The following is a 27,546-nucleotide window of genomic DNA, read 5'->3' on the forward strand; positions in this document are numbered from 1 at the left end:
GTTGGTGGCACAAGGCAAAGGGCTCGGGAGTTGGTCCTAGCTCTGCCGGTGTATTGGCCAAAGCCTTTTGCTTTTCTGAGCCTCTGCTTCCTCATCTTGAGATGTGAAAAATTATAATGCCCACGTGCCTTGAAATGATGTCTGTGGCAGTATCTAGGTAGGTGACCGTGTCTTGAGACCAACTGTGTGCCAGACTCTGGGGCGTGGAGAATGAATGATGAGGGGCCATATGCTGTGCTTCCCAGGAGCGGTCAACATGGTGGGAGGCAAGACAGAGGCCCACTTCCTCGGGGAAGACTGAGGGCACGGGGCAGAGACCTGCCTGTGGAACAGGACTCAGAAAGAATGGGAAGGCACATTCTTCTCAGCCTTCGTCATTCCCACTCCCAGGGTAGCTCCCCTACTCCTCCTGGCCTGGCAGAGCATGCAGGGCAGGCCCTCAGCTGACAGGCAGGAGCAGGACACCTTGGGATGACCGCAGAGGCAGGCTGGGGCTCAAGTGGCATGGCTAGTGGTGCTGATGGGGAGACATCCGGGCCTGAGAACCATCTGCCCATGGGTGACTGAGGGTGGAGGCCAGGCACTGCTCAACCACTATTGGACTGGTCCAGCCCACAGTTTGGGCACAGTTCCCATCCATCCATCCATCCATCCATCCATCCATCCATCCATCCACCCACCCACCCAGCCATCCATCCATCCACCCACCTAGCCACCCATCCATCCATCCATCCATCCACCCAGCCAGCCAGCCAGCCAGCCAGCCAGCCAGCCAACCAGCCAGCCATGCAGCCATCCAGCCATCCATCCATCCCTTTACGGGGCCTGGCACTGGATGCTGGGGCCAGCTGGGGTCCGGGCAGACTGGACCTGTCCACTGAGCCTCACTCAGCCTGGCAGCCTGGCCTAGCCCTAGTGCCTCTGCCTTGCAGACACTCATCACTGCCGTGGGGCAGACAGCCTACATCGTGGCCTCCGTCCTCATCCTGCTGTTCGTCCTCATGTTCATCTTCGCTATCTTGGGCTTCTGCCTGTTTGGAGTTCCAGACAGGGGTGACACGAATAACTGGGGGAACCTGGCTGTGGCCTTCTTCACCCTCTTCAGCTTGGCCACGGTACTGTGTTTGGAAACACGGGTGGGGGCTGGGACCTTAAGAAGGGAGCGCCACCTGGTGTGGGTGTGTGGACAGGCTGGGCCTCACATGGGGTCCTCCTCATGTTCAGGTACTCAGCTGGGCTCGGGATGCTGAAGGCTGGCTCAAGCAGAGGTCAGGGCCCTGGCCAGGGGTCCGTTCCTCTCTCTGATCTTGTGACTCCCTAGAGCAATACCATTCATCCCATAGGGATGTAAAACTTTCAGAGAATTCTCGAAAGATAACTCATTGCGATCAAGTTTACTTTAGAAATGAAACCCATGTCCCATAGGCTTTCTGGGACTAGGCTATCACGACTCTGCCCAGAAGCAGTCTGCAAAGCCCAAGACTAGAAGGGTAGACTCTGGGGTCTTTCCAAAGGAGGGCCTTGCAGAGAGCAGTGTATTTTTTGGAAGGATGGGAGGTTTTATGGAGAAGAGCCCCCAGGGCACCTTAGCCAGTAGTCTCTGTACCCCGAGGAGCCTTGCGTCCGCAGCCACCATTCAGGGACTGGAGTCATTGGGTGGGGGTGGCGGTGAGGGGCTGATGTGAAGGCAGAGCCAGCTGCCGCCTCAATGGGGTTGGGGCTGCGCTAGCACAGGTGAGGGGAGGCCTGCTCTGCTGGGCCCTGGCATTTGGCACACCTGGCCTTGTCCAAGCAGGTCGACGGCTGGACAGACCTGCAGGAGCAGTTGGACAACCGCAACTTGGCTCTTAGCCGGACGTTCACCATCATCTTCATCCTGCTTGCCTCCTTTGTCTTCCTCAGCATGTTCGTGGGTGTGATGATAATTCACACAGAGGTGAGGCTGCTCTTGTAAGGACAGGGGTTCGGCCAAGACGGGGCAGGCGGAGCCATAGGCTCAGTGTCCAGGGAGGCGGGGAGGTGGCTCCGTGGGCCCTCCCTTGCCTGGCCCCACTCTCCCCGAACCCCGCTCTTCGCGACCTCGTGATAGCGGTCAGCAGGACAGGGGCTTGGGGGTCCCTGCAGCTGCGGATGGCAGCTTGAGTTGGGGGCTGGCCCTGGATGGGGGGGTTCCTCCTGCTGAGGAGCAGTGCAGGCTGGGGAAGAAGAAAGATGGGGGTGGGTGGGCGTGCGGTGAGAGCCTGTATCTTACCTCCATCTTCCCACTCTCTAGGACTCCATTAAAAAGTTTGAGCGGGAGCTGATGGCGGAGAGGCACGTGACGCTCATGGAGGAGAAGCAGGTGATCCTAAAGCGGCAGCAGGAAGAGGTCAGCAAGCTGATGCAGATGCAGGTAGGCCGTCTCCAGGCAGGTGGGAAACAGGCCCAGGGACAGCCAGGCCTGAAGGAGTGGTCACAAAGAGGGCTTCGGGGCCAGTGGAGACGGCAGGTGAAAGCCTGGGGGCAAGCCTTCTTCTTTCAGCCTAAGCTCTCCGAGCTCCTCAGGCCGGGCACTGGGGGCTCTGCTGGGTCCCGAACACCTGCCCTTCCTCCCCTGTGCAGCCAGCGCATCCCTCCCGAGCCCCTTCTCTGAGCTAGAGTCATCTGCCTGTCCTGACTGTGCCCACGTTTGTACAGGGCAGGGTGAGACCACGCTGAGCCACACTCAGGTTCTCACTGGTTCCTTTCTGGGTCACCTGTCCTCATGTCAGTGACGGTGGCTCAAGAAGCTGCTGTGGTCAGGGGGGCCGAGGCTGGAGGGAGTCAGGGTGAACCTGTGATTCTGTGCAGGACTTACGTGGGGCTGGGGTCAGGCCTTTGCCTGGGCCCCTCGTGAAGTTCCCTGTGCCTTCCTCTTCATGGCCCTATCTTTATGCTTCCTTCTCTAGAAAAATGCTAACTACAGAAGTTTCAGTGAGCTGGTAGAGAACTTCAAGAAGACCCTGCGGCACACTGACCCCATGGTCCTGGATGATTTTGGCACCAGCCTGCCCTTTATTGATGTCTACTTGTCCACTCTGGACAACCAGGACACTACGATCTACAAGTCAGTACCCGCCCCACTGCCTCTGGCCCTGGGAGACCAGGCTTTTCCTGGTCCCTAGGCTTCCGCCAGGGTGGGGCCATGGCAAGTGCCATGGGAAAGCAAGGGGACAGTGGCCTGTCTGCAGGGTGGCTGAAGTGGGGCTCTTCCTGGGCCTGCAGGACTCCCTGTGTGCACGGGGGCTGCACGGCTGTGCGGACAGCCTATGGCTCAGGGGCCTCTGTTCCCCTGCCCCTCCCCAGCCTGCTCTGACTGGCCCTGAAGTGCTGGGCCCTTGGACTCTCCAGGCCCCGCCTCACAACTCCCTTTGCAGAAGTCAGACTAAAGAGCACCGGTTGGCAAGGCTGGAGCTGAGGCTCCTGGCCTGGTTCTGCCATGACCTTCCTTTGTGACTCTGGGGAGGTCTCTGCCCCTTTGCCACCTGTCACATGAGGGCTGATGCTATAAAAGCAGTGTGTGAGGCTTTGAGCTGGCCCAGCCCAGGGCCGTGCTGTGTGTGCTTTAGCTGGAGTCATACCTGGCCATGACTGAGCAGGAAGGGGAGGGGCATGGGCCCTACAGAGTCACAGTGAACTCTTGAGCAAGGACGACACCAGTAGGCTGCTTTCATGACAGAAGCCCACTGGAGGGCCTCACGGACTGGAGGAACGCAAAGGAGGGGTCAGGGAACCTCCATGTTTGGCCTAAGACTGGGCCAGGCACTGTCTGGTCACCTCTGCATAGTCCCCTCATTTACAGCCCAGGATTCGGTGTCTCCAACCTGACATGTGTTGAAATACCTTACTCTGGTGGCCACGGGTAGAGCAGCGGACCCGGATCCCCGTGGACGTGATCTGGCTCTTGCCATCCGGTCCTTGCTCTTCCCCAAACCCATACCTACAGGGCGTGGCTAATCCGCTGGTGCAGGCCTGCGGTGGGCGGGGCTCGGGTGCTCGGAGCCCGCCCCGAGCTCAGGCCCCCTCTCCCCCGCTCCTCTTCCAGGCTTCAGGAGCTGTACTACGAGATCGCGCACGTGTTGAGCCTGATGCTCGAAGACTTGCCGCAGAAGAAACCGTCCCAGTCCTCCGAAAAGGCTGATGAGAAGTAGGGGGGCCTGGGCACCCAGGCACCGAGGTGCCTCGCAGGCCGTGACAGGCCCTTGTTCAACACAGGCTTTCTGAATTGTCCTCTCTGCAGTTGCTTAAGCTTGTGGTATTTCCTTGCCGCTGGGGGTTGGGCCTGCATAGGCGTCCATGAAGTCCGATTGCCTGGACCGCTCCCCCCTCAACACCATGCAGCCAGGTCTGGGGAGTAGGGACAGGGATGCTTCAGACTTGCTCTTGTTCAGACACCACTTCCAGTGGCCACACTGGCTGTCTCCTCCCTCGACCCTAGCAGCAAGGACTCCCTGGGCTCTGGGGAGAGCCACCTGAGTACCCCAGACCAAGAAGGGCCTCCAACCGACCCATAAGTGTATATGGCTCCTTCGAGCTGGTATAGTCTCACTGGTCTTGGAACCCCTTAAAGCTGGGCTCCTCTTTATGGGTGCCCCACACCAGGAAGAGCAACATTTCTCTCTATGCACCTACTCCCAGGGGGACCCCTCTTCGGAAGTTGACTCTGCTTTTTTCTAGGCTCACAGTGGCTGTGATGCCCCAATGGGTGCAGTAACGACTAGCAGGAAGGACTCTACTGTGTGGGCATGGAGCTCACAGCGGCCTGGCCTAGGGGAGTGGCTTACCAGCAGTGCTGGGGCACCTCCGAGAGGGGTCAAAGAAGCAGCAGTATCGGGCGCTTTGGGCTGTTGCCCCTCCTCTGGTTAGTTGGGACTCTTCACTTACAAGATGGCATTTTCTGGGTCATTCCTGGCCACATGACTAGCAGAGTTGCCGCCGTCCCGACACTCCTTTGATCCAGCAATGATGGAATCTTCTGAAGGCACAGGTGGGGCAGGGTTGGCTGACATCCCTTGTCCCTGACTGGCCAGGCCAGAGGCCCTGCGGTGCCCCTCTGCTCCCATTGCTGGGGTCTGTTCTTGAGGCCCGTTACTCTGACAGAGGGAAGAGGGAGTTCTGGGTGGAGCTGGGGTGGGACACCAGCACCTACAGCTGAGGGAAAAAAAGCCCCAGACCCACACTGGGGAGCTGGGCCAGCAGGAAACATGTGGGTAAATTTGAGAGCGGCTGGGCGAAGGGTCGTCTGCGTGGACCCGTGCTCTCTGGGCATGGGTGACAGCTCCTCCAAGGCCGCGGGACAAGGGCATTTGGAAAGCTTTCCTTGTGGTTTTGTTCATACATCGGACTACTATTTACCGAGCTGTGCTGGGTGCTGGGGGTGCTGTCATGAGAAAACCACAGTCCAGTCCTGGTCCTCTTGGGGCCCTCGGTTATATAGAGGAACCAGTAATCCAGCCAGACTGGATGAGAGAAATTTCCCTGAGGAAGTGACAGTTGTTTGAATGCAGAGAGCACTTGTCTTCTAAGGGACTCAAATCATTGCCATTTGCAAATGTTCACACTCACATCATGTAAAAATGCGGAGAAGTCTTGCTCTGGAGAGTGAGACCTGTCACCATGCTATCAGGGAGCTCTCTGAGGGCAGGGGTGATAGCCTCACTGTTTCCCAAGGTGCAGAAACCTTTATGCCAGTGCCCGGCGAGGAGGGGGGAGCTGAAGTACACAAGTCGTGTGTGCCCTCCGCGGAGTGGGGAGAGGCCCAGGGCTTTATGCCTGAGGTGCCTGACCATGAAGGCTGGAGGCTTCCGTGGGTGCTCTGGGGGTGCAGTCCTCCCCCCTGTAGGACATGCAGGCCTCAGGCCAGGGCTCTGGTTCAAGCCTGGGGCAAAGCAAACACGGCCGCTGCTCGCACTGCTGTGGACACTGTTGGCATTGCTGTGTGCCTACGTTGCTTGGGAGAATATGAAAACACATTCCCCTGCTCTCACTAGGAATCCTGAGAATTGCCTTAGGCCCCTGGAAGTGAACAAAAGATTTAAAAAAATTAGCCTCAGGGAGGTAAGTTGGAAAGTGCCGCAGTTTTGGAGCGGGGAGGTCTGGATTCCATAATTGGGTGACCTTGGGCAAGGGGCCAAATCTTCTGAAAACGCAGGTATTTCCTCTGAGAAATGGGCTGGTAAAACTGACCCACTTTGAGGACCAAATGAAATACATGTGAGAGCGTGAAGAAAGCTGGAGGCAGCGGTGGCCAGTGCTTCCTCGCAGTCAGCTCTGCCTCTGCTGGGTAGCTAGCCGCCACAGGCTGTGCTGATCAGGGGCCGAGAAGGACTGGGCCAATGTCAGGGTGACAGCGAGGATGGTATGGCACTGAGAGCAGGAAGCAGAGGTTAGGAACCAGTGTCAGGGGTGGGTGGTGAGGGGGGTGTCCATGGGGAGCTGGTATGGAACGACCTGGAAGGCCTGGGTCCCCGCAGGGAAGCCCTGGGCCCGAGGCTCTGGGCCACAGTGGGGAGGGCGAGCTGCCTTTAAGGGCACAAGCAGAAGGCTGTCACCGAGCAGGGAGCTGGGAGAGGGTGACGTGCAGAGGGTTGGCCCAGCACGGCTGGCAGAACAAGCCAGCGGATATTTGGCGCAAAGTCCCAAAGCAGCATTTCTGTTTGGCTCTATTCGTCTGCAGAGCAAACACTGGCAGATTGGAATTCCCACTTGGGCTCTCACCAACTCAAACAGGGTTGGCCACGACTTTCAATTGATTTGCTTGGGGCAGAAGTGCTCTGCCTGCTCAGGCCTGGCTGTGGAAAGCGGGACCCTTCTCACCAGCCCCCAGCCCTTGGATCCAGCAGGGCTGTCCCCAGATGGTGCTTTCATCTTCATCCTGCCAGCCTGGTGGTTTGGTGGCTGCATTGGGATGCAGGGGACCTGGGCTTGGGTCTTTTGGTCACATTCGGGCCCTCCCCTAGCTCCTGCGGGAAGGATCTGGAATCCTAGGCTGGAGGTGTTTGGAAGGTGGCCGGATTTTTATTTTTATTTTTTTAACTGCTTGTTGATTCCACCAGCAGGAACCAGTCCCTGTATTATGGAGATCCAGGCAGCAAGTGAGAATATAAACTCTCCTATTTATTCCAATAGCCCCTAGAAACCCTACACAGAGATGCTGGGAATGGCACACCTTGTGTTTTCATCAAATGTGGGTGAGACAGGACACCTCCTCATTCAAAGGGCCCTTTACCTAGTCAGACGTCGCTCTCAGGGGTCTCTCTCCCTGTTGTGGTCCCTGTCCCTAGCTTGCCTGGGCCTGCTCTTTTGGTTCACAGGCTCTCAAGAGAGAGGATGGCTCTGAATTCTTAAGTAGGCTGCCCAGAAGGAGAGACGATGGCTGCCAATACCAGTCCCATGGCTTGGGAAATGACGAGAAGGGCGCTAAACGTGACGGAGACAGATTTATCACCATGTCAGTGCCCCGCTCCTCCCCACACCTCTGTGCTGGTCAGCCCCATGCCTCACCATCCCCAAGTTCTTTGATTTTACTGTAGACCCTGGGTGACACAGTGCTGGGGGAATGGGGGCAGAACCAGGACGGGACAGGAAAGGGAGGAGAGGGGAGCATTTGTGCTCTCTTGGTCTCCTCCATGATGGAGAATCAGGGTAATGGGCAGAGCAGAGAGCAAATGAGGAGACCAGTCAGGTTTGATGGGTCTACACAATCAGGAGCTGGGACAGGGAGGGAAGAAGGAAGTAAAAGCCGAGGGACAAGAGTCAGAGACTTTTGGACAGAGGTTCTGACCCAGCTGGAGCATTAGGCTTGCCAAGGGGAGCAATGGGGATGACAGGTGTCCTTGGGGGGTGAGAACCGGATCCTCACTGATACTCTCTGAGAGAGGCAAGTCATGGTTGGAATCATTTAAAGATGATTTTTGGTTGCTGACTGTGCCTTTTAAGAATGGAACCCCCTGAATAGATTTGACCACGTGGAATCTGGATTATATTCATGTGGCCCAAAGATCATCCTATATAATAGAGACCTCTCAGGCTAAAACTGGGAAATGTTAAGAGGGCTTTACAGACCACCACCTGAACCCCTAACTGGGCTCAGAGGCCTCCAGGTGAAGCACTCCCCTCCCCCCCAGGGTGGTGGCACCACGTGTAGCTGGCCTTTTGCAAAATGAAACCAAAGTCTCAAAAGGAAGTGCGGAAGAAGCTGAAGGAGGATGAAGAGTCTGTTATAGAACTCTTGGGACACTGGGGGCTGACCCCAAGCTCTGTAAGCTGGTGATGGGACGATGACATTCTCACAGCAGGGCCCCCCACTGCCCCACAGTTCAGCACCACACATGGCCCTTGACTCCCTCCTTCCCCGGCGGTGTCTTGATGCCCAGAATGGTGATCTGAGATGAAAAGACCTCTGCACAACTTGCCCCTGGACCAGAGGAGGACATGTCCAAACAGAGTGCAGGCCCAGGCTCTGAAGGTACAGCCCGTTCTCGTTGCTGGCCATGGAAACGCCACCTTCTGTTCGGTTGGCATTTCTGCCTATGAGATACTTTCACATACATGGTTTGAATCATGTCACAACACTTAGGTATTTTCGTGATTCCCGTTTAACAGGTGGTAAAACTGAGGTTCAGAAAGGCGATGAAGCCCCCCCTCCCCGGGTCTGTACAACTAAGGAGGATTCACAGCCATGCAGCGTGGCTTTTGCATCGCTCTCCCACAAAGCTCTAAGGAATCCTTAGCTCCATTTTACAGGTGGGTAAGCAGGCACCCACAGGGACCGTCGCTTGGCCAGGATTGTCATTAAAGGACAGAGTCAGGGTTTGAACACGGGCTACACATGTACCCTCTGCACTTCAGCCTCACAGTGACCTTAGTCTTTCTTTTCAGAGCTATTTTTTTGAATGTTAAAACTCCAGCCATGATTGCCTTCTGAGCAGGGCCTGAGTCTGGAGTCTGCTGGCCCAGTGGCCCCTGGCTTGGCCCTGGGAGCCTCAGAGATGCAGAGTACGGCAAGAAGCGATCGGTGCGTGCAGATGGGTTGTGACTGTGGCCCCTAATCGGGAAATTACAGGCTGGGCAGTGGAGGGTTTGGCTTAGAAGTCACCCTTCCGTGGGTTTCAGTGAAGCCGGCCCACATGGAAGCTTGGCCGGCAGAAGGGGTGTGCTGGGCAGGCGTGAGCTCAGCAGGCAGGACGAGCCAGGCTTGTCAGTGCCATGTAGAGCCGCCCCAGCCGTTCCCATACCCGGAAGGTTGGTCTCTTGGGTAGTGACCTTGCGGTCGGTCCTTTCTGGCTCTCTGCCTGCCCCTGCACCCACAGATAACTCTTCAGCAAGGGTGGAAGCTGTGGGCACCCAAAGGGGGCATTTGGTGAGTCTCTTGGCTTGAGTAGCCGGCTTTTCCCCTGAGCCTGGAACAAGCGTGCAGAAGAGGAGTGGAAACTGGCAGCTGGGAAAAGCCAGTTGCAGAGCTGTGCATACACGACATCATACATATATATATATATATATATATTTTTTTTTTAAGAGAAAGAAATGAAACCACATATACAAAGTGGCCATGAGATATCTATTCTCTTCCAGGTGGCAAAGGTGATAGACAAAAGCTAGTACTGGCCAGGGTATGGAGAAGGGGCCCCCTTGTCCACTTCTGGCAGTGCCCACCGGCGTGGCCTTCTCCGTGGCAGCACGGATGGGATTTCATGTGCGTGTTCCTGGAGCTCGGCAGTGCTGCTTTTGCCGTTACCCTGACGTGCCAAACCGTGCACAGAGATGCATGGATAGGGATGTTTGCCGTGGCCTGCTGTAATAGAAACATGGCAAAAGGAAACGGCATGTCACCCCAGTGCCCACTGGTGAGGGTGCTGGTTAAATGATTATGAATCTATATGTGAGGCCCTTAAAAATAGTGATTTTTGGATAAGAATAGATGTTGTTGATACTATCCTGAGTGAAAAAGTGGCTTCTCGAGCAACACACGGCAGGATATCCTTTCTGTAACAGCGTGTGCACTCATACAACGTATGTGTAAATGCACACGGATGTGGGCGGAGGGGTGTCTGGGAGGATATCATCAGTGGTGGTTTGGTGGGCTTGACTTTAGTCCTCACGCTTCTCTGAACTTCAAAAATGTTAAGAATGAATATGTATGCTGTAATCAGGGAAAATCACACAATGTTCACCTGGAACGAAATGTTAAGCATGGGGGGAGGGGTGTGTGTGCGCGTGTGGAAGGGCGTGCCAAACAGAAGGAACCACGTGCACAAAGGCGTGAAGGTAGAGCTCTAGAGGGTTGAGCAAATGCTGGGAGGTTGGTTTGGCCACAGCTTACAGGGTGGGGTGGGGTGTTGGGGGACTGGGGAAGTAGACTGCAGCCAGATCCTGAGGACCTTGAGTGTTCGCCTTGGCAACGTGGAAGCAGGGTGGTACCGGGCCAGATTGGATTCCTGCCACCTGAGAGAGGCCTTACCCCCCTCACTTGGCACGTAAGACTCCCCTACTCTGTCTCCTCCTTTCTCTCCCCATACCTCCTAGGGGTCCCTTTGCCAGGACTCAGTCTCACCTCCACTCCTGCACACCCATTCCAGTCCTGTCCGCCCTTCAAGGCTCAGGGCCAGGCTCCCTCTCACAGGAAGCCCTCCCAGATTGCTCTTGTTAGCCTTGATTTCTCCTTTCTCACACTTTCACCCTTGGCCTTTTCTATGTAACCTTAACTCCGACCTAAATTCCTCCACCCACAGGTATCCCCTTTCCCAGCCCCAGCTGGGAAGGGCCGCGATCTGGGAGTCTTGCCCTGACACCTGGATGCCACTGATGAACTGCCTGAGATATGCCAGCTTTAGAGTGCTGGGGAGTGGAGGCGGAGTGGGCAGCAGAGACTCAGGAGTGATCTGGAGCCGCAGTCACAGGCACAGCGTCAAACACGGTACGTTATCTTCCCACAACTATTCCAGTTTTGCAGCTGAGGAAAGGGGACTCGGAGAGGCTTGTGTGGCAGTAAGTGGTGGCGCTGAGAGTTGAACCTGTCTCACTCCAGAACCCGTACTCTAAACCTCTGGGATGTGCTTGTCTCGGGCCCTCACGGCCTGGACATCGGCTGAGCTGGGCCTGAGGTGGGGCCTTCCCGCTCCTTGCTGCCCCAGGCCCAGGGGATGTGGACTTCAGGGGGAAAGGTGATGCCAGGTCACTCAGGTGATTTTTAAGGACCACACTCAGGTCACTCACTCCTGACCCAGTGGAGGACCTAGGAATGTCACAGCAGCCCTGCTGAGGCCTGGGGGTGGGGGGTTCGCCATCCCCCATGAAATAAAGCAAGATGTTTCCCTGGAGGGGAGGGAGGCTGAGCCTGCTGAGATTCTCCAGCCATAGGTGGTCAGTGAAATGAGACAGCTTCCCTGAAAGCTTTGCATACTGGTCACATCCAGGGTCTCTGCAAAGCCTGACACCGAACCTCATGACACAAGCAGGCAGGCCCAGGGCCCCTTTGATGGAGTGGGACACTCAGGCTCCATATAGGGAAGGCTAGGCCCCAGGGAGGAGCCCAGCCCAGGGGCTAGAAGCCAGGGTGTCCCTGGCCTCCCCCAGGTACCTTGACCAGCCACACCTCTGCTGGTATCCTTCCCTTGCTGGGCTGGGTTAGTTTCTGTGACCCTGGGGGCTGCCAGGCTGGCCTCAGCAGCCCCACCCCGGGCTCTGGATTGTGGGAGAGTCAAGGAGCTTTGGAGGGGTGGGCACCAAGCTCAGGAGAAGCCAGGCGTTCACCATGAGTAGTGTGTGCCTGTACTCAGTACTGCCCTCGGTGACTCAGAAGGAGTGCCAGCTTGGGGGATAGAGGAGGGGTCCTCGGCCGCACCGTGTGTGTGTTGGGGGGGGGGGTTTCATCTGTCCTTTATTAGATTGGGTTTATGCACAGGGACAGAGAGGTATGTGCATGGAAATGCCGGAGTAAGGGTGGGGATAAGCATCCATCCCAGTGTGTCCTGGAAGGTTCCCAGATAGGCCACAGGCGGGAACAGTTTGGGGAAGCCCTTGCCGGCTCTGCCACAGCCTGGCAAGCGGCAAAGTGGCCGGCTGCTCTGTGGCTGCAGTGTCTTGGAGGGTTTGCCAAGCACTTTCTGTGAAGTCACTGGGACGTTAAGCCCTTGGTTCAATTAAATGGGTTAATATGCTTTGTCTGATTCTGATGAATAATAATAATATAATGTGATAATAGCAATAATGGTGCTATTAGCTGCGGTTATTACACGTGCCTGCACTGTCCCAGGCACGGAGGGGAAGGTGCGGCACGCATTCCCCCACACTCAGGCCTCATTTTCCTCTCATAAAACCCCATTCTTCAAAGCCTCCCCAGCCCAACTCCCTATATCCATTTTCAGGACAAATTACCAACACTTAAAAAAAATTGGTCCATTTTGTGTGAAAGCCAAGTCCAAATTACTGTTACTTTCCCCTTTATGTTTTGAAACTTGAAAATGAGTAGGGGTGGGGAGTTGAAGGGGGGCGCCGGGGATGGAGAGTGTTGGAGAGGAGGGAGAAGGGGGAGGAGGGAAAAAATGTATGAACGAAGGAGAAAAAATAAGCCCTCTTGTTTCAGTAAAAATGTATTTCTGGAATGATGTTTCAGTTTACTCAGGCAGAAAAATTAGAAATGGTGTGCTTATTAAGCAGGCTAAGTAAGCATGACTATTTTTAGTAGTGTAGTAAAACCTTGGTAATTTGGACCTCTTTAATAAAGATTCCGTGATCACGCTGGCTGGCAGGCACACCCTATGTGCATGTGTGTGCATGTGTGTGCGTGTGCGTGTGCGTAGGCAAGGTAGGAGTGCAAAGAGGTTGCTGAGTTGGAACACTGGGAGGGGGCAGGGGGTACATCGAGGGGACACAGGGGAGAGGGAGAGACTCCTTGCCTATGACAGCCGTTTTTAAACTCTGAGCCCTCTTTGCTTAGCAAAAAAAGAGCATCACAAATGACTCTTCTCTCTGAACATTCCTCTTGGCACCTATTAATTTGACATCCATTTAAAGAATGTATTTGAAAACAAAAATCTCACTTCTGTAGAAATCTGACAGTAAAGGTTTACTTGACACTTGTCACACTGGCTTGCCCCTAAATGAGGCTGAATCCTGAAGGTTGACATGTCATCGTAGGCAGGTGATGACTGACAGCTTCGGGGTGAGGACAGGGTCCCACGGGCATGCCACTCCCCATCCTGCAGATCACAGGTCTTGGTATATTGAAAGTAATATTTATTGTTTCATGTCACCTTTACAAAAGTAACACATGCTCAGTGCAAAAAGTTGGGAAAGGACAAATGAAAAAAAAATCCCTTATTTCCCACCACCCCGGGGTAGCTGGTGTTAACACTGCGCACATCCAGAAACTTCCCTGTGCATATGTAAGAGCAAAAATGGTACAGCGCTTATATACTGCTTGATAGCCTGTCTTGTTTAGTTTTCTGATAGAGAAGCTCAGTTTAAAAAAAAAAAAAAGAGGCAGTGGCAGACCTGTTATTTAATATTATGCTAAATTGATAGAGAAAAATCATCCACACCAGTTGTTCTCCCTTGGCCGCAGAATAGACACTCGGTAGGGGAAGTGTCCTTACTGGGGTCCCACTGCTGCACTGCACGAAGGGATAGAGAATGGGGTGAGGGCCACGGGGCGGAGTCAGCTGTCACAGGGGCTTGCGTGGACTGCCAGTTAAAGAGGGCTGCAGGGAATTGTTCTCTGATAGTTAGCAGACCAACTGTGGCGGTGGGCTCGGCCCCTGAGAGTCCTGGGCACAAGCCCCTGCACGCTTCTCTGGAGAAGGTTGGGGCATAAACACACCTTTTAAAAAAAAGTTGTGGTCAAATACACGTGACATGAAATTTACCATTTTAACCTTTTAAAAGTAGACAGTTCAGTGGCATTAACCGTATTCACATGGTTGTGCAACCATCACCACCGTCCATCTTCAGAGCATTTCATCACCCCAAAATGAAGCTCTGTACCCATTAACAATGGCTGTCCATCCCCCCACCCCCTGTCGCTGGCAACCACCGTCCTATTTTCTGTCTGCATAAATTTGCCTACTCTAGGTACCTCAGATAAATGGAATCCCCATCGTTGTCCTTTTGTGTCTGGCTTATTTCACTTTAGTATAATGTCTTCAAGGTTCATCTGTGTTGTAGCGGGTGTCAGAATATCCTTCTGTTTTAAGGCTGAATAGTATTCCGTTGTATGCTTGGACCTCAGTTTGTTCATTTATCTGTTGATAGACGGTTGGTTGGCTCCCACGTTTTGGCTTGTGAATAATGCTGCCATGAGCATGGGTATACACGTATCTTTTTGAGTCCTTGCTTTCGTTTCTTTTGGGTAAATACCCAGAAGTGGACTCACTATAGCATATGGTTATTCTATGTCTAATTGTTTTGAGGAACCGCCGTACTGTTTTCCAGAGCAGCTGTACCATTTACGTTCCTACCACCAATGCACAGGGGTTCCAATTTCTCTACATCCTTGCCAACACTTGATACCTTGTTTTATTCCTAATGGATGTGTAGTGGTATCTCGCCATGGTCTTGATTTGCATTTACCTAATGAGTACTGATGCTGAGAATCTTTCCATGTGCTTATTGGCCCTGCATCTATCTTCTTTGGGGAGATGTCCATTCAGATCCTTTGCCCATTTTTGAATTGGGTGGTTTGTTTTTTTTTGTTGATTCACTTTTAAAAAAGTATTTATTTATTTGATAGAGAAAGAGAGCATGCACGGGAGGCGGGTCAGGAGGAGAGGGAGAGAGAGAGAATCCCAAGCAGACATCTGGCTGAGCAAGGAGCCTGTTGCAAGGCTTAATGTGGGGTTCCATCTCAGGGCGCCAAGATCATGACCTGAGCCGAAACCAAGAGTCAGATGCTTAACCGACTACGCCACCCAGGCGCCCCTGTTGATTCACCTTTTTTATTTTTATAAAGATTTTATTTATTTATTTGACAGAGAGAGACAGCGAGAGAGGGAACACAAGCAAGGGGAGTGGGAGAGGGAGAAGCAGACTCCCCGCCGAGCAGGGAGCCCGATGCGTGGCTCGATCTCAGGAACCTGGGGTCATGACCTGAGCCGAAGGCAGACGCTTAATGGCTGAGCCACCCAGGCGCCCCTGTTGATCCACCTTTAAAAGCAGGGCCCAGAGCTGCCTGTGCTGAGAGCAAGGAATAAGTGTGTGTGGAGGAAGGAAAGAAACAAGAGAGAGGAGAGAAAGAAGCAGGAAGAGGGAGAAAGGGCCAAGATCTTTTTGTGGAGGGCGGGGTAAGGGAAGGCAGCCCCGGAGTTCTTTTATTCAGCCAGTGCTTACCAAGCACAAATGTGTGCGGACACTTCTCCAAGTGCTGCTGTCTGCACCTGTTCGCCTTGGGGTGCTGCCTCTGTGACAGCAGCCGCCCAGCCCAGTGGCCATTGCACTGCCTCCAGGAGGCTGTGTCCACACTAGTGAGTGCTGTGGGCTCTGCGGTCAGCCTGGGCCCTGAGTCCCTAAAAGCTGGTGCCCTTGGACAGGTTACATGACGTGCCTGAGCCTCAGCTTCCTCATCTATAAAGTGAGACTAGGGAGAGAAATAAATTACATCCGGCGCAGAGCTGGGGCTAGTGCAGAGTGAGATGTGGCTGCATGACGGAGACAGCCGGAGCCCCTTTCCTCCACCCCCCTCCCGATGCAGCTTCCTACACCTTGACCTGCTCCTCTGCAGCGGCTCTCTGCCTGGGGTCACAGCCCCCCGGCCCCCCAGCCTGGTTGGGCTCTGGTGGCTGAGTCTCCCAACTGGGACGCAAGGTCCAGGGTCCTGCGATGGCAACACAGGAGTGTGAAGAGTGGGGTTCCTGTGATAGAAGGGCAAGGGCTGGGACTATGCCTAGGAGGCCTTCCAGAGGGAGGCAGACTGGAAGTACGCATCTGGGAAATGAGAAGTTTGCAGTACAGAAGGAGACAGGAGTTTGATTTAATGGTTGATATTCCAGGGTTCTGCCTTCACCAGAAAGCTGCTCTGTGCCCTCACCTGCCCACTCCATTCTGCTGCCCTCATCCCGGGCTTCCTCAGTCCCCCTGTCGCCTGTGCCCTCTGTTGCTCTCCCCTCCATAGCCAAGTGAGCTCAGGGGAGGCAAATCCTGGGGCCTGGGGCCTGGGGCCTTTTCTTTCTCTCTCCCAGAGCACACCTGAGCCCAGCTTCTTGATAGGAATCGACATGAGTTATAATTGTTTATCCTTCCGCCACCCCCTGCTGCCCATTACAAATGGCAAGAGAGTGTGTGGTGCAGTGGAGGGGACCATGGACCTGGGTCCCAACTCTGTCCCTCATTCACTGTGGCATCACAGGTGAGCTGTTTCTCTGATCCCCAGTGCCCTCCCCTAGAAGGATAAGGAGCCCCTCTCTCCCCCGAGGAGTGAGAGTTGTAATTGTTACAAGTGCTTCCCAGCGCCTGGCACTCAGTGAGGGCCTTATGTTAGCCATCAGTGAGATGACAGAACACAAAAAGAAGTGGCCAGGCCTCTATTCCATATTGCAATGAATCCTTAGAGGAGAATTCTCGGGTGAGTGCTCCCTCTGCTCCCCCGGCTCATCTCTCAGAGTACCGACTGCCCCTGTGCCTCTCCCCAGGCCCAGTGGACAGCAGGGACTGGGCCCGGTTCCTCTGGGCCTGCCAGACCCTGGTCCTAGAACAGTGGGCTGGGTTCCTGAGGGTCCAAGTCCAGGATGGGTCCACAGGTGGGATGCCGTGGGGAAGGTGGTCAGTGGGACCGTCAGTCATGACTGACATCCATGGCATCCAACAAAGCTGGAGGGAAAACCAAGTAGGGCTCTAAATGACATTTTCAGAAATGACCCGTTGAGAAACTCAGAGAAGCCCTATTAATGTGGAAAGCGGGGAACAGGGCCCACAGGGGGAGAGGCAAGACATGTCACTTTACCAACAACAACACTGCCACCGCCGTCAGTAATAACTCTGTACCAGGCCCACAACTAATGTCTTATGTGTTATCTCCTTTAATCCTTTAAACAACTGGGTGAAGTGATTGTTATTCCCTTTTATGGAAGAGGAAACAGGCTCAGAGACATTGTCTCTTGTCCAAGGCAACTCAGAGGGGGAGCCAGAACTCAAACCCTTGCTCTCAAAGACCAAAGCGAAGCTTCCTCTGGATGCCAGAGCCAAGTAACTGGCCCGGGAGATGGGGAGGTCAGTGGGCACGAGCCATCCTTCTTCTCATTTCCCACACTGGCTCTCTTGGGACTGAGGCCTGCTGCCGTCTGCTGCCTTCTCACAGGGGAGCAGCAGGCTTGGGCGTGTGGTGCTGAAGGACAACACACAGTCACCTCCAGGGCCTGGACTCCCGGGGCAATGCCCCCTCCAAGGCACATCTTCCAGCTGTGACTTCCCTTTCCCTTCTAGATGACTCTGGCAGCCATCCTTAGGGATGCCGCGGCCTGGTGGGAGGCCCGCAGCCTGGCTGGGGCCCTAAAGCTAGGGGAGGTAACTCGGTTCCTCTCAGTGACCGGGGACTCTGGTGGTTGTGCACTTTCCTTTGGTGCCCCATAGTGCCTGCAAACCAGTGCTGGGCGCCCACCACTGGCCCTCCTGTTTCTAATTCATAAGCACTCTGAACCTGCAGCAGCCCTCCGGGGCTTTCGGCACGAAGGACGGACCAAATCTGCCATTCTCTTTCCTGGGGTTAGTCCCGGGTAGCCAGTAGAAATCACCACCTCTTCCAGGGCAGACTCCTCCCCCTCCTCACCATGCTGCCCGTGGTGCCTGGCATGGGGCAGCCCAGGGCAGAAGGCAGAGCCGCCTCAGACTGGGCTGGAATCTATTCCCTCACTCCCTGCTGTGGACCTTGGCCAAGGGACCTGACCTCTTTAAGCCTCAGGGCCCTCATCAGGGAAAGGGGATAATGAGAACTCTTCCTCCTAGGCTTGTCGTGCAGGTAAAGGGGCTGAGCCCTGAGGAGTTAGCCCTGGGCCCTGAACGGGCTAAAGAAATGAGAGCGCTGGCCACTCAAGACAGAGACAGAGCCGCCTCTGCGGAGCAGCCTGGCCTGAGCACCCTGTTCAAGGCAGAACTCTCATTTGTTTCTGACTCATAGCACTCGGTTCTTTTTCTTCAAAAGTACTCAGCCCAGTTTGTAATTATACACGTGTTTGTTTACTTGTCCGTGAGAGCAGGGACTGTTTCCCAGCGCTCAATCCCGAGCGCCAAGGGCAGGAACATAGTAAATGTTGCGTGAATGAATGACACTCCTTCCCCGGGCTTCTTCAGGCAGAGGAGGACTAGGACTTTCTGCCTTTTTTCGGAGGATTGGCCTTTCAGAGCCCCATGTATTCCTCAGCCTTCCTTCAGAGATGATCCCGTAGCTGGTACAGCTGGGAAGGGCTGGGGGCTACTACTCCTCTATCTGTTGCCCAGCGCAGCTGGGTCAGGAGAGCTGGGTGGAGCCCACGATGGGGTCTTACACCGACCTTCTTGGCCGTGGTCCTTGATGGATATGGGGTCGTTCTGGGACTGCTGCTGCCCTGCCGCCCGTATCTGCAGCTGTTTGGTCTGTGGCCCCCAAAGCTGCACTGAGTCTCCGCCAGAGCCTCTTGTTGACTGTGTCACCTGAGGCTGGGACTGACTTTCAGGAGAGGCCTCTCTGCCTCCCTTTTCCTCCAGTCCCATCTCCTAGGTCTCTCCTGCCTTCTGCCCTCGACTGAGACCAGGGCCCCCTGGCCTTGGCAGATGTGTGAGCCTGGGGGAGGCACTTTGAGTCCAGATGTGATTGTGTTTACGTTTCCAGAGAGTGAGGGGTTTCCAGAGAGTGAGGGGTGGGAGCTCTGGACTGGAGCCGTTGGGGGAGGGGTGGTCTGGCTCCAGCCCCCTGCCCCAGCCTTCCCTCCCCCCACCTCCCTCCTCTGGCCTGTGTATTTGGCCCTGTCGGAATCCCACACCAAGTCCTACAGCATCAGGCTGGGCCATCCTCCAGGAAGGACCCTTCTTCACTCCTCATCTAAATGTGAGATGATCAGTGGAAAGGTGCTTTGGAATATAAAGACTGTTGACTCCCTGTGACCTTGGCCCAGTTGCAGAGCAGGGTGAAGTCTCGGTTCCATCACCTGTATAATAGGGACAATACTCCTACCCTCAGAGGCGTCGTTGACCTGGTTTGAGAATGTGTGCACAGGGCTCTCCAGCTATTAGCTCGTGATTAAGCCCATGGCTGTGCCCCACTCCCATCTAGGGCTTGCTGGGGTCCGGCTCCAGGCCAGTGCCAATCCCAGTCACAAGGTGATTCTAAAGCAGAATACTAACCCCTTCTTCCTCCCCCGCTGCAGCTGCAAACATTTTGTTTTGCCATTGGAAGTGACTGGCTTAAGGGAAGCTGAATTTTACAGGCAAGTACTTTACAGGCTGGTCTTGTTCAGTAGTTTCCAAAGCCTGGGGAGGGTGGAAGCGTCATCAGCCTCCTTCCAATACGTTGGGGTGGAAGGGAAGTGAGATGGTAATTCTGTGCGATGGCCACTTTCTCCAGGACAGTCTTGCTGGATGCCCTTGAGTGGCATTTCCTCCAGGGGAAAAGCTGAGGGAGGCCCTGGCTAGATACTGGCGGATCCTGCATCCTCAGCCCTTCTGGAACAGCTAGGACAGGGCTCCAAGGTGGGAGTACTGGGCCTACAGAAGAAAAGGCAACCCCAGGACTAAAGGAGCACCCAGGAGCCCTCACCCCAGCTCTCTGGGTAGACAAGGGCCACACAGCACCCTGAGGGCTTGGAAGAGCCTACAGAGTCGGGCAGCTGGGGAAGTGGGGGTGCTAGCTAGAGCGCCAACAACAGCGCGGAAGCTGAGCGGTCCAGCCGGTGAGCACCTGGTGGGCGAGGGGAGGGAGCTCGGAGCTCCGGAATGGGGCCCCCACAGAGTCGGGCTGAGCAGGTCGGGAATGGTGGTGGGAAGAGAGAGCACCTCCCACTCCACCAGGAGGCGGCTGCGGGGCTCCTCTCTCTTTACCCACAGGGCCTATGGTGGCGCCCGTTCACTTCCTACCCGCCTCCCTCCTCAGTCGAATGAAGCAGTCGGGGCTCGGCAGTGGTTAGCACGCTTGTACTATGGTTTTAATAGACGTACATGGACAAGTCGATATAGACAGATTTATAATTCTATACAGTCAGTCCGACATACACAGGGACGCTGTAAACAGGGGCGCGGGCCGGAGAGCGGGTGTGCAAAGTGGGCGCGGCGCGGGGCGGGGGAGGGCTGGCCGCGTCCCGAGCTCTCCCGGCTCGACTCTTGCACGGCAGGCGGTTAGGAGGGGGCTCTTCGCCGGGCCAAGGGGGCCACCTCCTAGCCCGGGAGTGGAGAGGAGGGTCTGGGCCTGTGGCGAAGCTGGGGAGGGGCGGGGTGCTCGGAGACGAGCCTACCCCATTCTCCCGCCATGTCCGCACCGCCAGCTGGGGCTCCGTAGCCTTAAAATAGGACTCCGGTGCTCAGGGCTGCCGAGGGTTCTTGGGGCGCGCCGCGGCCGCGTGCGGCTCCACAGCGAGTCCCCGAACCCAGGCTGGGCACCGTCATCCCCGACCCAACGCCCGCTCCAACTCGGATCCGAATCGAGCTAAGGTACGCTCGGCCGGGCCCAGTTTGGAGGGGGCGCCTCGGTTCCTACAGGGCCCGGCCGGCCTGCGCGGGCTCCGCACGTGCAGTTCGCAGGCGCGGCCACTCACTCCGGGTCCAGCGCGGCGGGAACGCGGGCCACGAGGGCGTCCTCTCCCAACCGCCGCGTCCCCTCCGCGCACCGGCCCGCCCGGCCCGAGGGAGCGAGCACACACCACCCGCGCCATCCCGAAGGAAATTGCAACTCATCCGTTTTTTCGCAGCACTTTTCTCCGACGTCTTTTTGTCTCCTTTCGTCTCGTTTGGGAGGGCAGAGTGGGGTCCAGAAAAGCAAACACACAACCAGCCCGGAGGTGGGGAGGTGGGGAGGAGAGGGCTGCGCGGGCGCAGGGGCCGCGGCGTGGCTAGGTCCTCCTCGCCGCCCCCGCCCCGGCGCCCGCCGCGCCGGCCGCGGGCCCGCGGGGCCTGGCTGGGCGGTCAGCTGTTGTACTGGCACGCATTGAGGCCCGAGGCCGGGCCCTGCAGGCCGCCGTAGCCGAACGACGAGTGCTGCTTGGACTTGAGCCGCAGGCTGGCCAGGCTCGAGTTGCACGTGTCCCGGTAGACGCTGTAGGGCGAGGCGGGCGTGCCGTACGGGCAGGCGCCCGGTGACATGGCCGAGTTAAGCGAGGAGCCGGTGAGGTTGTTGATGTTGTTGAGGCCCGAGTTGGGCATGCCGGGCACCGCGCCGGGGCCCATGCTCGACGGCATGGTCATGGAGGAGATGGAGCTGGGTGCCGAGAACATGGATTGCGACGACAGCGGGCTCATGGAGTTGAAGAAGGTGAAGCTCTTGGTGGAGAGCGGCGCTGGCGCCAGACTCTTGGCGGCCCAGTTGTTGTAGGAGTAGCCGGCGGCGTACACGTCCTCGTAGGGCTGCACCAGGCCGCTAAACTGCGGCACGTAGCCGCCCTTGCACAGGTCCAGCTGCTGGTTGCGCTCGCGCTTCCGCCACTTGGCTCGCCGGTTCTTGAACCAGACCTGGGGGAGGGGGCAGGAGAAGGGTCAGGGCTGCCGAGGGCGGGAAGGCCCCTCCACCCCCTCCACCCCCTAGCCCTGCACCGCTTCCTTCTCTCCGAATATCGTCTCTTTTCTTCGTTATTTCCGCCCCTGCGGCCGCGCTCCTTAATGGTTCCTTTCCTGTCCCCAGAAAACATTCCGTCTTTCTCCTTTTCTGATCTATATCCACTCCCCCAAGTTCAATCTGATGTCTTCTCTTAATATGGATCGATCCTCTTTTGTTTTAGCAAATATTCGTTTGCTTTTCTTTCTCTCTCAACCAGTCCATCTCCGGCCTTACCCCCTAAAGGGGTCCCGGTCTATCTCCTAAACATTCCATTCTTCTTCTTCTCCCTCTAATACAAAAGGTATTTTTCTTCTCTGAAATATAGGATCTTCTGACTCCCTTCATTCTATTTTTTCATTCCTCAAATAGTCTGTATCCATAGTTAATGGGAATCTTTGATATTCTCATTTCTGCCCCAAATGTTTATTTTCTTTTGGTCCACCCGCTATCTGAAGTGCTTTCTTTTCCCTCAGTCCATTTTCTCCGTTATCCCTCATTTTTGATCCTTTTGATTCTTCCCCAAATATTTAGTTTTCTCCGTCTTTCCAAATACCTGATCGTCACTGTTTCTCTTAAATAGTTGATTCCTTATATTTTTCAAATATTTGATCCTTTTGCCCTCCCTTAAATATTTAATTTCTTTCCTGCCACCTAAATATATGCCAAATATGTTTCTCTGCAAATATTTAATTTCCTTTCACTTCTTACTAGTTTCTCTCTAATCTCCCCTCCACTTTCTCCCACAAAATTTAGTTAAGAACCTGTTCTTTCCCAGCTCCTAGTCCTTGCCCATCTTCTCCTATCCTCCTACTGTATGCCTTCTATCCTCCGAAGCCCTCCTCCAGCCCTGGGCTGACTTTCCTGAGCTAGCCTGCCGGACCCCTGCATCTCACTCAGCCTTTTCCAAACCCCGGCACTGACATTGCCTGATTCCACCCCCACATCACCCCTACCACCATAAACCTGGGCAGGATTAGTGAGTTCAGTATTACTGAGTGCTGTCTTCACTCGCGTCCCACTGGGCTGGCCAGCCTGACGGGAGGGGCGAGAGCTTGGGTTATAGCAGGGAGTCAGTCAGTAGGCCAGGTATCACTTTGGGCTGGCTTGGGACGTCCTGCCAGCATCTGATTAAATATTTGCGTACTCAGAGAAGAAATGATTCTTCTGCTGCTCTGGCAAGAGAACCTCTATGCTCTTGCTTTTACTGTGAACCAGAGGGCGAGGAGAGGGACGGTGCGGTCTGGTCACGGGTCAGAGATCTTATATCTCCAAAGGGACTCAGCCTGAGGGTCACCCTTCCACCAGAGCTGCTCCTCCTTCACCTGACCCCAGCCCTTTGGGAAAGGGCAGCAGGGAAAGGGTCCAGCTACTCACTGGCTGACTGGCTGGAGACCAGTCAGGTGGGGACTATGCTGAGGTTCTGGAGAAGCAGGCTGTGGTTGGGATCCCTGCCCCAGGAGGTTCTGAGCCTCCAAGCCTAGGTACCCTTCAGGCCTCTGCCTGGTGGCCAGGCAGGACCTGTCTTTCCCTTTCGTTTTCGGGGGAAGGCGCCAGCAGCTCCGAGGTCCCCATCGGCGGGAATCCTCTGCGCAGTCTAGGGCGGTAACATCCGAGTGGGCTCTGGGCCCTTCAGTGCAGGGGAAATTTCCCTGGGGCCACAGATCTTGGGGGTGAAGCTGCAGTTGAACCCGAGGGTCAGGTAGGATACAAGGCGGCGGCAGCAGCCGAGGGGCACTAACCACCAAAGGGCTTAGCAGCAGCAGGGGAGACACGCGGGCCTAAAGTAGAATCTTCTCCCGTGGAGGGAAGGAGGGCGCAGGTCTGAGTGGTGGGACAGAGACCAAGTCTGAGCGCGGGTCTAAAGCTTTTCCAGGACCGCGGCAGAGGTGACCAGCAGCCCTCCGCGCGGGTCCCCATAGGCGCGCACCCTGCGCTCACCCTCACTCGTGGCTCGGTGAGGTTGGTCCACACAGCAATCTCCTCCCGCATGCTCATGTCGGGGTAGCGGTTCCTCTGGAACGTGGCCTCCAGCTCTTGCAACTGCTGGCTTGTGAAGTGCGTGCGTTGCCGCCGCTGCTTCTTTTTCTTGGCCGGGTCCTCCGCACCACCGCAGCCTGCTCCTCCCGCGCCGCTGTCCTCCGGCCCCTTGACTTCCCCGCTGCGCTCCTTCTCTGAATCGGGCAGGACAGGCCCCAGTCACCTTGGGCTTATGCCCTTTCGCACCCCGACCCGGCTCCACCGAAGCGCCTGCCATCAGCGCGGGCGGCCCTTCCTCCCGCCAGGGGCCCGAGAATTGTCCCCACTGGAAAAAGCCTGCTGGGTGCCTGATCGTCAGTAGTCGCCTTTGGTCGGCCGAGCCCCGAAGAGCCCAGGAACCAGAGGCACAGGCCCAGGTTCCTGACGGGGCAGAGCTTGCTTTTGCAGCTGGCCTGAGGCTCAAGCCCGACTGCCTAGGTCACCCACAAATGTATGACATTTTGAGGGCTCTTTGGGGTCTAAATCTGGGGTCTCTGCTTTTCTGAACTAGGATCAAATCTTTCCAGCCTACAGGTAGTGGGTCCGTGGAGCAGGAGCCAGGCCGTGGCCTGCAGCCCCTTCACTTTCTTCTCCCCAGGGCTGTGTGGGAGCCATACTGGGCAGGCACAACACAGCTATGTTCTGGGCCTTTGCTCTAGGCCTCAAGTCCAGAGGCCCAGAAAATCCCTCAGGCGGCAGCCCAGACCGACAGACTCTGTCTAGGTGACCTGGGGCTCTAGCCTCTCACTCTTTCAAGGTGTGCAAAACACAGTCACAGACACATTGAAACAAAAAGAAAAAAATTAAAAACGAAACACAGAAGCCCAGATAAACTCAATTCTATCCTAACACCAAGGAAAGGCTCACAAACTCTTAAAAATAGGCAGGTAGGAACACAGAGCAAATGCATATTAAGAAGCCAGAAACCTCCATGCAAAACACACCCCTAAATAAATAAAGCGCTTGTACGAGTATAAACTGCAAGCAGACACAGGCATTTTATTTCTCTGGGATTAAAAAAAAAACTTAATGTACTGTTGTAGATAGATTTTTTTAACCTCTTCCTAATAATGCTCTTTCCAGAGATAATTTTTAAGTCCCAGGGAAATACAACACTATCGTTAGATAACTTAAATTATCAAAATAACACCGCTGCAAATGGATTTTGGAAAAAAAAAAATCCCAGAGAAACGCGCCATTTTGGATTGACTTTTAAAAATCTCCCCAAGAGTAATGTTGCATGTAGATATTTTAAATTCCAGAGAAATATATGCCTAGTGTAATTCTTTCTATATCGAAAATTACAGTTAAAATTTTAAATATATCCTCATAGATTTGGTTTTAAAAAGCAATCTATCGCTGAATATTTCTCTGGGTTTTAAAAGTAAAAACCAACCAAAGGCCACGCTTAAAACTTTTGAAAACAAAAGTACAGTTCAGCGTTGATTGTTTTTCAGCCAAGCAAACAGAACCTCTCAGGGAAAGTCACTTAGGGATGCAAAACAGAAACAAATAGAGATTAAAAACGCGTAGAGAAACACTCAGCGGTGGATTAAGAAATGAACACAGCAGAGGCGCCCACGGGCCGGGGGAGCAGGGAGCTCTGCCGCCGCGCGGAGCTGGGACGGCGAGCGCGGGAGCCAGACGGAGACCCCGGAGGCCGGGACCGGCCAAGGATTAGCGGCGCTACTGCTCGCACCGCCCACCCGCCGGCCCAGCTCGCGGCCAGCCTGGGGAAAAAAGCTTGAGCTCGGACAAAACGGCAGCGCGGAGGCCGACGTGCCCGAGCCGAGTCAGGGCCCTGGCTGGGCGGCCTGGCGGCTCCGGGTCGCGCGGCGCACGTGGGGCCCGGCTCCCTCAATTAGGGGGTCCCGCCCGGAGCCGAGCCGCACCCCTTGGCCCGCTTGCCCTCACTGTCCTCTGCCTTCTTTTGACTTGAGGTTGTCCACCCCCCCCCTTAGTTTGTTTTTCTGACTTTTCCCGTCACCGCTTCTCTTCGATTTCTCCCTCTCAATCTGTCCCCCACTGCCTGTCGGGGTGTGTGCCCCCATCTCTCTCTGGGCACTTTCTCTCGCCCTCCGGCCCCATTCTTTTCTCGATCTACTCCTCTCCTGCGGTCTGAGCGGCCCCTGCGCACCCAGCTGCGCAAACCGTATTTTTTTCCGGTTCTCTTTGCTTCTGAACAAGAGGGGCTGTCAGTCCAACCCTCCCGTTGTAGGTTTGTGCATTGGCCGGTCTCTGGGCGCGTGGGGACCGGGTGCAAGAAAAGCACTGAATTTTATTTTATAAAGCGTGCAAATTTCCGCGTTCACCCTCAGTCCGAGAACGGGAAAAGAAAAGGTCCTGACGCTCCTGGGGCGTAGAGGGAGCCTGACTGCGCGGCGCCGGCTCCAGGCCCTGCTCCCCGCTCCGTGCGCCCGGCTCGGCTCGGTGCGCGCCTCGCGGGGAGCCGCGCTTACCTGGCAGCTCCGTATCCGACGACTCGCTGGCGGAGTTCTCGAGCGGCTCGCGGGGGTCGGCGGCGCGGGCCAGGTGAAAGGCAGGCCCCATGTCGTGCGGCGGCGGCGGCGGCCGGAGTCCCTCCGGCAGCCGCTCCAGGCTCATGCCCCCCTTGAAGGCGTCCATGGAGGCGGGGACCGCGGCGGGCGCTCCAGGGGCCGGGCGCGCCCGGCCGCCCTGGCTGCGACCTGCGGGGACAAGAGCACAGCGCCTAAGCGGCTGCCCCCCAGGGCTGCCCGCGCCCGCAACGACGCCGCGCCCGCCCCATGGACCGCCCGGGGCTGCGGGGCCAGGCGGGCGGCAGCGGCAGCGGTTTCTCGCGACCGGATGCCCGGCTTCGCGCTCCGCGCTGCGCTCCCGCCGCTCGGGCCTCTGCCGCCCGCCCGGCCCCGGCTCCGGCTCCCGATCCGGGGCCGGTTTCTAAGGCTCCGGACGGCGCCGGCAGAGGCTGTCTTAAAGCGACAGCGTGCACCGCCAGGTTCCAGCAGTCCCTGCGCCAGGGGTGGTGGGTGGGGTGGGTCTGGGTGGGAGGGGGCTGGGGAGGGAGGGAGCCAGCGAGCGAGGGAGCGCGGGCGGAATCCAGTCCCGAGCCGCCCGCCCTCCCTTGCCCGTGCCCTCCCCCTCCGCAGCCACCTTCCCGCCGCCTCCCCGCCCCCTCCCCCCCGCGGCCTCGCTGCGCCGCTCCCTCCTTCCCCGTTGACACACCGACTTCTCCCTCGGCCGCACAAAAGAAACGCATCTGGCCTCCAAGTCCCGCGTGGCTCGTGCCCACCTCAAGCCCCAAATGACTTGTTTTGCTAAGAATCAACTCCTGTCTGGGCCGCCTCGAAGTCCCCAGCCCCCGGCGAGAACAGCCCGGGATGAGAGAATGTTCCCTGAGCAGGATCGCACGGAGCGGGCGCCTCCGAGCCAGCGCCAGGGCGGGGGCAGAGCCCGGGGCCCGTTCCGGCAGCTCCCAGCGGCGTCCTCGTCGAGGGGCCGCCGGCCCCTCCTTCCTCGGCCTCTTCTCCCGGGACCTGAGCCCGGCTGAGTGACAGCAGCCTGCGTTCTAATGGGCCCCCGGATGCTGCCTCCTAATTAGCTTGGACCCTGTCCTCCAAGGCTGCTTCTCAGGCCTCCCCCTCTGCACCGCAGTCAATTTTCCGGGATTGGGATAGAACTGATGGCTTCTAATCAGACGAAACGTTTCTGTTGGCTCCAAGCCTCTGGCAGTGCAGCGGGAGACCCCAAAAGCCCCGCCAGGCCCCACAGCCTCTTCTGAAGGGCTCTCCCCCCTTGTTTTGCGCCAGTCCGGCCAAATCAGCCAGGCC

The 27,546-nt window shown here is 56.3% G+C and overlaps 2 protein-coding genes and 1 long non-coding RNA gene across 4 annotated transcripts in view; 2 read left to right on the forward strand and 1 right to left on the reverse strand.

Moving 5' to 3' along the window:
- Positions 1 to 6,477, forward strand: part of CATSPER3 (cation channel sperm associated 3) — a 36,483-nt gene extending 30,006 nt beyond the window's left edge. Inside the window, exons 3-7 of one of the 2 annotated variants that reach the window (XM_044387417.3) lie at positions 933 to 1,115; positions 1,796 to 1,936; positions 2,273 to 2,392; positions 2,928 to 3,085; positions 4,064 to 6,477. In XM_044387417.3, coding sequence (XP_044243352.2) covers positions 933 to 1,115; positions 1,796 to 1,936; positions 2,273 to 2,392; positions 2,928 to 3,085; positions 4,064 to 4,169 — 708 coding nt within the window. In that variant the 3' untranslated portion in view covers positions 4,170 to 6,477. The remainder of the gene's footprint in view (positions 1 to 932; positions 1,116 to 1,795; positions 1,937 to 2,272; positions 2,393 to 2,927; positions 3,086 to 4,063) is intronic. The other variant, XM_026508022.4, reaches the window with a different exon arrangement.
- A 5-nt stretch (positions 6,478 to 6,482) lies between these two features.
- The window catches only part of LOC123001517 (uncharacterized), a 313,834-nt gene continuing 292,770 nt past the window's right edge, over positions 6,483 to 27,546 (forward strand). Inside the window, exons 1-3 of the long non-coding RNA XR_008957649.1 lie at positions 6,483 to 8,485; positions 8,623 to 8,763; positions 10,749 to 10,933. This is a non-coding gene — a long non-coding RNA (uncharacterized LOC123001517). The remainder of the gene's footprint in view (positions 8,486 to 8,622; positions 8,764 to 10,748; positions 10,934 to 27,546) is intronic.
- Positions 20,101 to 26,681, reverse strand: PITX1 (paired like homeodomain 1). Its single transcript, XM_026507597.4, has 3 exons — positions 26,197 to 26,681; positions 23,660 to 23,892; positions 20,101 to 21,636 (listed from the first exon to the last, which is right to left on the reverse strand). Exons 1-3 carry the CDS (start codon positions 26,360 to 26,362, stop codon positions 21,094 to 21,096), a joined length of 942 nt encoding a protein of 313 aa, XP_026363382.1. The 5' UTR covers positions 26,363 to 26,681; the 3' UTR covers positions 20,101 to 21,093.

The sequence above is a fragment of the Ursus arctos genome, unplaced genomic scaffold, assembly GCF_023065955.2.
Source record: "Ursus arctos isolate Adak ecotype North America unplaced genomic scaffold, UrsArc2.0 scaffold_5, whole genome shotgun sequence".
Lineage (NCBI taxonomy): Eukaryota > Metazoa > Chordata > Mammalia > Carnivora > Ursidae > Ursus > Ursus arctos.

Excerpts from the sequence above, each read along its gene's own strand:
- PITX1 (XM_026507597.4), bottom strand. The coding sequence starts at position 26,362 with ATGGACGCCTTCAAGGGGGGCATGAGCCTGGAGCGGCTGCCGGAGGGA. Across the intron at positions 23,893-26,196 it reads GTCGGATACGGAGCTGCCAG|AGAAGGAGCGCAGCGGGGAA; the intron begins GTAAGCGCGGCT and ends TGCCCGATTCAG. Across the intron at positions 21,637-23,659 it reads TCACCGAGCCACGAGTGAGG|GTCTGGTTCAAGAACCGGCG; the intron begins GTGAGCGCAGGG and ends CCCCTCCCCCAG.